Raw genomic sequence first — 9,908 nt, 5'->3', positions numbered from 1 at the left:
TGCTGCGGGCGGGATGTTCCTGGCACGGGGGGGGGTATAAACTGTCACAGAGTCGCTTTAACACTTGCGGGGCCCCATCAGTACAATGGAGGCCCCGGTATCACCACTTATCCTAACTGGACCCAGAATGGCCTCTCACACATACAATGGGTCTAATGGGGGAGTTGAAGTCACATTTTATGACCAGCACAGGAAGTACAATGACAAAATATTCTGCATTTCATTTCTGTGCAATCCCGACTTCCTTCACCACACACACACCTTGCTCTGGGCTCCTGTTGCACAACTATGTAATGAGGAAGTTCTTAGCTATTGTTCTATAGTAACACTCATGTGGTCACACTTATAAGGAAGGAGACTTCTGTTTTTTTAGGACTGCAGGCCTGAGATATGAAGATCTCGGTGTAGACACATTGCTCTACATCCATCACATCAGCACCCAGAGCACGGCATGCAAACACAATCCAGGTACGTGCACACGGGACACGCACACGTGAACACACGCTGACGGGTATTCCAACTATTCCTCTTACACTTGCACTCACTTGTTCGTCGGATCCCCCGGAGGCGAAGAAATCTCCTTCTCGTGAAAACCTGACACAAGTCACGGCGCCCTGCACACAACATGGCGACAAATCAAAAACACAGATTCCACGGTCAGCAAAAATCAAGTGCGGTGCAGCACTTGAAATAGCCAATAGCAAGCTGGCTACTGCACCCGCCTAATGCCCGCTGTTTACATTCAGCTACCGGCTGCAGAATTGTGTCGCCGGCAGCTGTCATTCCCTGGCTGAAGCTATTCAAGTGCAGTGTGTGAAGTGGAAAGGTGACACAAGGGCTTCAATAAAAGAGAACCTGTCACCTCCAATGTGCCATCACATAGAGAGCTATTCATGGCCAATTCTAAATGTAATCCTAGATGTACGAAGAGCTACAGAGCTGCCTCAGTGTGTGTTTTCTATCTGCCGGAGTTCAGGCGTCACTCACCTGATGTCCATGCAGTGTGTACAGTAATCGTCCTTCCAGCAAGTCCAGGATCTTCAGGGTGGAGTCATTGGAAGAGGTGATGAGATAATTACCGGAGGGGTGGAAGGAGAGCGAGTTCACCACCCCGCTATGGACTGCATGACAAGAGAGAGACATGAGACCCCCATAGACTCAGTCCTATCGTCTGAGGTCCTTATAGTAATGACGCTGAACCCCAAATTATTACGAATTGCAATAAATATTTCTTGAGAATAAGAAGTGACAAATATGGCAACAGCTCGAACTAATGTATAACACGCCCCTCATAGTCTCCTGGCCTGCCACTGCAAAGCGTTAAGCCGGGGAGAGGCAAACTCCGGCCCTTCCAGCTGTGGTGAAACTACAAATCCCATGATGCATCTGCCACTGGGAGTCACGCCTGTAAGAAACTTGCAATGCCTCATGGGATTTGTAGTTTCGCCAAAGCTGGAAGGGCCGGAGTTAGCTCACCCATGGCCTAACGCTTTGCAGTGACAGGCCAGGAGAGTATGAGGGGCGCACTAAACCTGGCCATGCACCTTGAACCTCTTTGTTTGCCCACCGCTGTGTTAGGCCAGGATGGGCGGGAAAGACCAGGAGTCTCCTGGCCTGTCAATCAAAACGATGCTATGATAGTGGGGGGTGAGGGTAGACCATGAGACACCCTAAATATGGGTGCAACATGAAACATGGGTCTGATTTAAGCACTCGTAAAGACTGCTGTGAATCATACGGTGAGCGGAGCCTGAGGCAGTGAATATTATTTTTACCTTGGTAGTGTTGGAGGAGTTTGTTCATTCGAATATCCCAAACTTTCACTGTGTTATCAGTTGCGGCTGCAGCCACAGAGGTCCCGCTGGGGTGAAAGTCCACGTAGTTCACAAATCTGCGACAAAAAGAGGGTCAGGCTGCTTCTGGAGACAACAGAAACAATGCTACAGAGTCTCAGGAGTAATGCCATCATATTGAAGATGTCCGGCCTGAATACATTCCCCCATCAAATTCACACCACTAAAACAAAAAGGACACTACACATGACATCTGTAGCCCTTAAATGTCTTAAAATTCATCCGTGCCCAGGCTATGGACATTCAAATATATATATATATATTTATTTATTTATTTATAACACACACACCTTAGAAGTAAATGAGCTTTAAAAGAAGCCCCCACTGACTGCTGTAGCTGCAGACACTGAGGAGCAATTCATCTTCAAAGTTTACAATAGAAGCAGACTCTGAAGTCCTCCTCATAGCAGCTCAGCTTCTCCTTGCTTCCCCTACCAGCACTGATTCAGAACACCCTGTTCTTCCACCCTAGCAGTGACTCGGCAGCTGGTCTTACCCTGTTCCCTCAACTTACCTCACCCTGATTTGTTCAACCAGCTGTGACTCAGAACCTCCGATCACCCTGCTCCCCCCCTCCCAGCAGCTCAGCTCCTGCTATCCATTCCCAGCATTTAAGAGGCAGCTCACCTCATCCTGCTCCCCCATTCTAGCAGCAGTCACTCAGCAGCTCAGCTCACAGTGCTCCTCCCTCCGAGCAGCTCGGCTCCTCCTGCTCCCCCCATCTAGCAGCAGTCACTCAGCAGCTCAGCTCATAGCACTCCTCCCTCCGAGCAGCTCATCTCCTTCTGCGCCCCCCTTCTAGCAGCAGTCACTCAGCAGCTCAGCTCACAGTGCTCCTCCCTCCAAGCAGCTCGGCTCCTCCTGCTCCCCACATCTAGCAGCAGTCACTCAGCAGCTCAGCTCACAGTGCTCCTCCCTCCAAGCAGCTCGGCTCCTCCTGCTCCCCCATTCTAGCAGCAGTCACTCAGCAGCTCAGCTCATAGCACTCCTCCCTCCGAGCAGCTCATCTCCTTCTGCTCCCCCCTTCTAGCAGCAGTCACTCAGCAGCTAAGCTCAGAGTGCTCCTCCCTCCGAGCAGCTCGGCTCCTCCTGCTCCCCCCTTCTAGCAGCAGTCACTCAGCAGCTCAGCTCATAGCGCTCCTCCCTCCGAGCAGCTCGGCTCCTCCTGCTCCCCCCTTTCTAGCAGCACTCAGCAGCTAAGCTCATAGTGCTCCTCCCTCCGAGCAGCTCGGCTCCTCCTGCTCCCCCCTTCTAGCAGCAGTCACTCAGCAGCTCAGCTCACAGTGCTCCTCCCTCCGAGCAGCTCGGCTCCTCCTGCTCCCCCCTTTCTAGCAGCACTCAGCAGCTAAGCTCATAGTGCTCCTCCCTCCGAGCAGCTCGGCTCCTCCTGCTCCCCCCTTCTTAACAGCAGTCACTCAGAAGCTCAGCTCACAGTGCTCCTCCCTCCAAGCAGCTCGGCTCCTCCTGCTCCCCCCTTCTAGCAGCACTCAGCAGCTCATAGTGCTCCTCCCTCCAAGCAGCTCGGCTCCTCCTGCTCCCCCCTTCTAGCAGCAGTCACTCAGCAGCTCAGCTCATAGCGCTCCTCCCTTCGAGCAGCTCATCTCCTTCTGCTCCCCCCTTCTAGCAGCACTCAGCAGCTCATAGCGCTCCTCCCTTCGAGCAGCTCGGCTCCTCCTGCTCCCCCCTTCTAGCAGCAGTCACTCAGCAGCTCAGCTCATAGCGCTCCTCCCTTCGAGCAGCTCATCTCCTTCTGCTCCCCCCTTCTAGCAGCACTCAGCAGCTCATAGCGCTCCTCCCTTCGAGCAGCTCGGCTCCTCCTGCTCTCCCCTTCTAGCAGCAGTCACTCAGCAGCTCAGCTCATAGCGCTCCTCCCTTCGAGCAGCTCGGCTCCTCCTGCTCCACCCTTCTAGCAGCAGTCACCCAGCAGCTTAGCTCATAGCGCTCCTCCCTCCGAGCAGCTCGGCTCCTCCTGCTACACCCTTCCATTAGCAGTCACCCAGCAGCTTAGCTCATAGCGCTCCTCCCTCCGAGCAGCTCGGCTCCTCCTGCTCCCCCCTCCTAGCAGCAGTCACTCAGCAGCTTAGCTCTCTCTGCTTACCCTCCCAGTAGTTCACATCACCCCGCTCTCCCCTCCCAGCCAATGACTAAGTAGCTCAGCTTCCCCCGTCTCCCCCCTCCAAGCAGTAATTTGGCAGCCTTCAAAAATCTCCAATGTAATCACAGAGCAGGAGCTCTGATAGAGGGAGTAGGAGAAGCCGAGGTGTTGAGAAAAGGACTTTAGTGTTCTGCGGGGAACTTTGAGAAATAATTGCTCCGCAGTGCTTGCAGCTACAGAGCACGGTACAGGAACAGGTGAACGCCCTTCTCCAGTCTAGAGGGGCAAAGACTTATGCAGGAAAGGATGAACGGTTCAAAAGCTGCTTTATGTGATCGCTGGAATCAATGAAGTGGTTCATGGTCGGGGTTACATACACCGACTTACCCGGCCTGCTCACAGAATGAATGGATACATTCTCTGCTGGTTTTGTCCCAGAGCTTTATGGTTTTATCATCGCTGGCGGACACAATGAGCCTTCCGTCCGGGGAGAACCTGTACAAAGAGGAGATATTGTTCTAGTGCCATTTAAAGAGACAACATGGAGAAAGTGAACAGACAGCGGAGGAAGAACTACAAGTTCCAGCAGCTCACTCAATCAAAGCAGTGACATACGAATAGAACCTCTGACCGGCCCTGGACACAGACCGCCTGTGTCCAGTGACTCTGGCAGCACACAAACTGGCCGCAGCTATTTAGTTGCCTCAGACCGCCGCCTTTCCGCCCCCATTTGCTGTCTGAATGAGGCCTTCAAAATTTGTTTGCTTTGGAAAGCAGCCGCAGCCTGAGGAGAAAAGCTTGTCCCCTGCCAGCATGCTGCATGAAAGGAAGCAGTGGTATCTCTGCAGTGGTCTGGCATGCCATCTGCTGAGTCAAAGTTCTCCAATCAGCAGGACGCTTGGCATTGCCGATTGCAGAGATTTAGGTCTGACTCCGGTTTAAATTCACTTTAAAAAAAGGAGGAGAACTATGGGGTCAGTGTTTTTCCCCATAGTTCTCCTTAGGGTAACGGGAGGACACAAACTAGCGTCCTCCCGTCACCCTAAGCTCAGTATACCGCGAGCTACAGCTCCCTATATACTGAGACGCCGGAGCGGATCCCGACATAGATGACGGGATCCGCCCACCTGCGTGAGTGACAGCTGGCTCTGCCTATCTAGAGGCATTTAAACAAATGTAATGTGCCCATTTCTATTGTTGCCACAATAAAACCACACCCCCTCTGTCTTTTTAAATAAGCCCGCTGGCGCATTCCCCGTGACTCCGGTGCCGATGGCGAGCAGTTCTGTGGAAAGTTACAGAACCATACACTGTTTTTTGTTACTGCCGGTCTGTTGGCGCCCACCGACGTAAGGACACCCGGTCAGCCTTTTGGGACAACAATGAGGATGTTACACGTCTGGTCGCCGTGCATTACAGGAAGGGCAACAGTGACCGCTGGTTGTGAGAACTGGAAACTCCCCCCTCTTCAGCTGCGTATATTCATTTAGAAGAAGTTTGGTTGAAGATCGGCCCGGGGCGTCACACGTACAGACTTTTTACACTGACTGGAGATAGGATTTAACAAAAGCACACGGGTTGCATCGGATGCGATATTAGATACCGCTGGTGCCCCTGGTGCACGGACTGGTACCACTTACCGGGCACAGCGCACCCAGTTGATATGCTGGTTCAAAGAGAAGAGGAATTTCTGCCGGTGAAGCGTCCACACCTTCACCGTCTTATCATCGGACGCGGTGACCAGAGACTGCCCGTCCCCAGAGAAGCTGACGCTTCGCACAGTGCCGGTGTGAGCCTTAAACACGGTAGATTCTCCTTTTCTGCAACAAAATCACAAAACACCTTCTCAGTTCTATACAATGTGCTGAGACATACAAGGGGGTGGGGGTGGGGGTAACCAGGGGAGATGTACATTACCTAGAACAATGAGGACAAGGAGCATTCTTCCCACTGCCCCCCCCCCATGTAAGGAGCATTCTTCCCACTGACCCCCAATGTAAGGAGCATTCCCCCCACTGACCCCCAATGTAAGGAGCATTCTTCCCACTGACCCCCAATGTAAGGAGCATTCCCCCCACTGACCCCCAATGTAAGGAGCATTCTTCCCACTGACCCCCAATGTAAGGAGCATTCCCCCCACTGACCCCCAATGTAAGGAGCATTCTTCCCACTGACCCCCAATGTAAGGAGCATTCCCCCCACTGACCCCCAATGTAAGGAGCATTCTTCCCACTGACCCCCAATGTAAGGAGCATTCCCCCCACTGACCCCCAATGTAAGGAGCATTCTTCCCACTGACCCCCAATGTAAGGAGCATTCCCCCCACTGACCCCCAATGTAAGGAGCATTCTTCCCACTGACCCCCAATGTAAGGAGCATTCCCCCCACTGACCCCCAATGTAAGGAGCATTCTTCCCACTGACCCCCAATGTAAGGAGCATTCCCCCCACTGACCCCCAATGTAAGGAGCATTCTTCCCACTGACCCCCAATGTAAGGAGCATTCCCCCCACTGACCCCCAATGTAAGGAGCATTCTTCCCACTGACCCCCAATGTAAGGAGCATTCCCCCCACTGACCCCCAATGTAAGGAGCATTCTTCCCACTGACCCCCAATGTAAGGAGCATTCCCCCCACTGACCCCCAATGTAAGGAGCATTCTTCCCACTGACCCCCAATGTAAGGAGCATTCCCCCCACTGACCCCCAATGTAAGGAGCATTCTTCCCACTGACCCCCAATGTAAGGAGCATTCCCCCCACTGACCCCCAATGTAAGGAGCATTCTTCCCACTGACCACCAATGTAATGGGGCCCTTCTCTTACTGACTCTACCACTGACCACCATTGTAAGGTAGCATTTCACTGAACACCAAAAGGGTCACCTTTACATGGACCATCCAAGCAGGAGCTCATTTCTTGAGGCAATACTACATTTTCCATTCCCCTGATAACTATAGTCGCCTGGCTGTTATGTTGAGCGCATAATTTCAATGCTTCAGTCACTGACCTGGAACAAACATGCAACAACTAAAGTCACAATAGCTTGTTCCCGGTCAGTGACTCAGAAAGGTTTGATGTGCGAGGATCAGCATGACAGTCAGGCAATCTGTATTTTCAGCAGAGGACAGCAATGGCGCACGCTCACGTTTCATACAGCGCTCTCTCTGCATATATTGATTTTGCCTGCAGGTGGCGCTGTTACATCAAGACATACTATGATATGGTGATCACAGGGAGCCGTCATAAATTGTCTGACAGCCGGTGTTCTATCAAAGTTTGTGACTGCGTTAGAATGTGTGACTAGTGGTGTGGTCACACATTTTAACGTGATCCCGCCCACTTTTTCGGCGGTGGAATATGTGCAAAAAAAATGAAGAATTCCAACTTTTCCAGGGCAGATCGGCATCGCAGATGGTATGTGCAGGAAAACCGATCTGCCCTGGAACAGCTGAACAGTCCTGAAATGTCACTTTTATCCGACTTTGCGACTGCGATCTCACATTCTACAAAGTCCGATAGCAGTGACATCTCCGGACCGATCAGCTGTTCCGGGGCAGATCGGTTCTCCTGCACATACGATCTGCGATGCCGATCTGCCCTGGAACAGCTGAGAAATCGTTGGAATTCTTCACATTTTGCCGGCCACATATTTTACAGCAGAAAAAGTGGGCGGGGTTACGTTAAAATGTGTGACCACGTGACCGGTCACACATTCCAACCCAGTCACAATCTTTGATAGAACAACGGCACCACGGACACTAATCGAGGTGTGATTGGCGAGTATGGAAGCATTCCAAGGGCTGCTGAGCCAAACAAAGTAATTTCCCCAAAATGTAGGTGACACCATGCTTTGTTCATCCAGGGCAAAGTAATGGGTGATGGGGGGGGATAGTTACATAGCTTATAGCTTTCTATCCTCCTCCCCCACTACTCCATTCCGTGTGAGAAAAAGAAGCTTTGTGTTATTTCCAAGCCAACTTTTTGGATTTTTCACAAAATTGGGTACGGTCTGCCCGGCCCCATGTGACAGCCCTGGGCCAATCAGCACAACTGTCCAAAGCTGTCACATGGACTGAGTCCCGTGCTCCCCCCCGTATCCAGGTTTTACTCTTTGCTCCGGATGTGGAGCTGTGGCGCAGTGAAAGCTAAAGTGTAATGTCCATAAATAACATCTCTCTCCTATACTCACATGCTGGGGACCCAGAGCCGTACGGTTTTATCCCGGGATGCCGACGCAAGAAGGTGCCCGGAGGGCGAGAATTCGACAGACATGACGGCGTCCTTGTGGCCGACGAAGCGGTACGCTCTCATCTGAGGCTTCATGTTCCAGACCATCACACAGGAGTCCATTGAGCCGCTCGCTGCAGCCGTGAAAAGAAAAAAAACGTGTTTTATTGTGAACGCATGATGTCACAAGGTTGACCGGACAACGTTCGGGGCCTCGCTGGTTCCTCAGGGTGACAAATGACATGTAGTTGATACAAACATATAGAGTGCAAGGTAACTAGGGCGGCAACAACTAATCGACATAATCGATTATTGAAAAAGTTGTCAACTTTTTCAATCATCGATTAATCGGCTTCCGATTGGTTGGCCCTGTTCACCGCTCCAAACACGCTGCGCGCCACACCTCCTCCCCACCTCACGCTCGCCGCTGCCAGACCCACCCGGCCGCATCCACGCTACACATGCCGCACCTCCTCCCTGCCTCACACTTACCGCCCACGCACATCCACGATCGGCACAGGGACGCGGGGAGAAGAAGTAAGGAGGAGCAGGTGTGGGGGGGGGATGACAGCCGCCGACAGACAGTCCTGATCTCAGAAACCAGTTGCTGCAAGACTTCCCAGGTAAGCCTGTACTTTCCCACACATGGTGCTCTATAATGTATTGCTGGGATTTGTAGTCCTCTATAGCTGATGGTACATTGTGCTGTATATTATACCATCAGCTATAGAGGACTACAAATCCCAGCAATACATTATATACTTTATGTATAATGTATTGCTGGGATTTGTTGTACTCCTATATAGCTGGTGGTATTCTGCATTGAGCTGTATAGGGGACTACAAATCCCAGCAATAATACATTATACAGCGCAATGCGGAATACCACTAACTATATAGGACTACAAAACCCAGCAATAGTACATTATACAGTGGTGCAATGCCGAATACCACCAGCTATAGAGGACTACAAATCCCAGCAATAGTACGTTATAGCTGGCGGTATTCTGCATTGTGCTGCATAATGTACTATTGCTGGGATTTGTAGTCCTCTATAGCCGGTGCCATTCTCCATTAATTGCTGTATAATTTTACACTTTTAATTTCACTATATTGCACACCACACTTTTTTTTTTTTCCTTTTTTACTTCCACCGCTCCAAGTTTGCTCCTGTGATGGACTACAACCTCAATACAAACTAGTAGTCCATCACTGGAGCCATTTTTTACATTTATTTTATTTTTATCCGATTAACCGAACTTAATAATCGGCTAACTAATCAATTTTGAAAATAATCGTTAGCTGCAGCTCTAAAGGTAACCCATAGCAACCAGTGTGCTCCACCCCCATGATGTTATGGTGATGACATTATACCAAAATTGTATCATAGCAACATAAACGTGATACCCAAGTGTACAAAAAACACGCCCGTTCGGTCTATACCGATGTGTTTTGGTTGTAGTACAACTTTAAGAGACGTCCTCTGACAAGTTTGGTGTGGGCAGCCAAACGCGGCTTGGTCTAGAGTCCACGGTCCTCTTATCTGCAAGACTACAGAACGTCCCGTACGCCTCGACCTTTGCAGCTGCACAAGCCAAGCGATTATCTGGCAAAGCTCGAAGATGAAGTTACACCAAGTTCACTGTCAGCAATAAAGTGGAAGCGATAAAGCTAGAAACGTTTGAAATTAAAGGAACCTTCCTATCCCCCTCCTCCCTCCCCCCCCCCAGTCAT

General features: G+C 51.0%; 1 protein-coding gene across 1 annotated transcript in view; it reads right to left on the bottom strand.

Moving 5' to 3' along the window:
• Nucleotides 1–9,908, bottom strand: part of POC1A (POC1 centriolar protein A) — a 15,198-nt gene that overhangs the window by 1,969 nt on the left and 3,321 nt on the right. The window contains exons 3-8 of the mRNA XM_018565441.1: nucleotides 8,138–8,309; nucleotides 5,589–5,768; nucleotides 4,336–4,443; nucleotides 1,776–1,891; nucleotides 988–1,121; nucleotides 546–614 (exon numbers count right to left, since the gene is read on the bottom strand). Coding sequence (XP_018420943.1) covers nucleotides 546–614; nucleotides 988–1,121; nucleotides 1,776–1,891; nucleotides 4,336–4,443; nucleotides 5,589–5,768; nucleotides 8,138–8,309 — 779 coding nt within the window. The remainder of the gene's footprint in view (nucleotides 1–545; nucleotides 615–987; nucleotides 1,122–1,775; nucleotides 1,892–4,335; nucleotides 4,444–5,588; nucleotides 5,769–8,137; nucleotides 8,310–9,908) is intronic.

Source organism: Nanorana parkeri, unplaced genomic scaffold, assembly GCF_000935625.1.
Source record: "Nanorana parkeri isolate BGI_ZX_2015 unplaced genomic scaffold, ASM93562v1 scaffold847, whole genome shotgun sequence".
In the NCBI taxonomy this organism is placed as follows: Eukaryota; Metazoa; Chordata; class Amphibia; order Anura; family Dicroglossidae; genus Nanorana; species Nanorana parkeri.
Note: the sequence above shows the minus strand (reverse complement) of the source record. Positions and strands in the feature narration are given on the sequence as shown.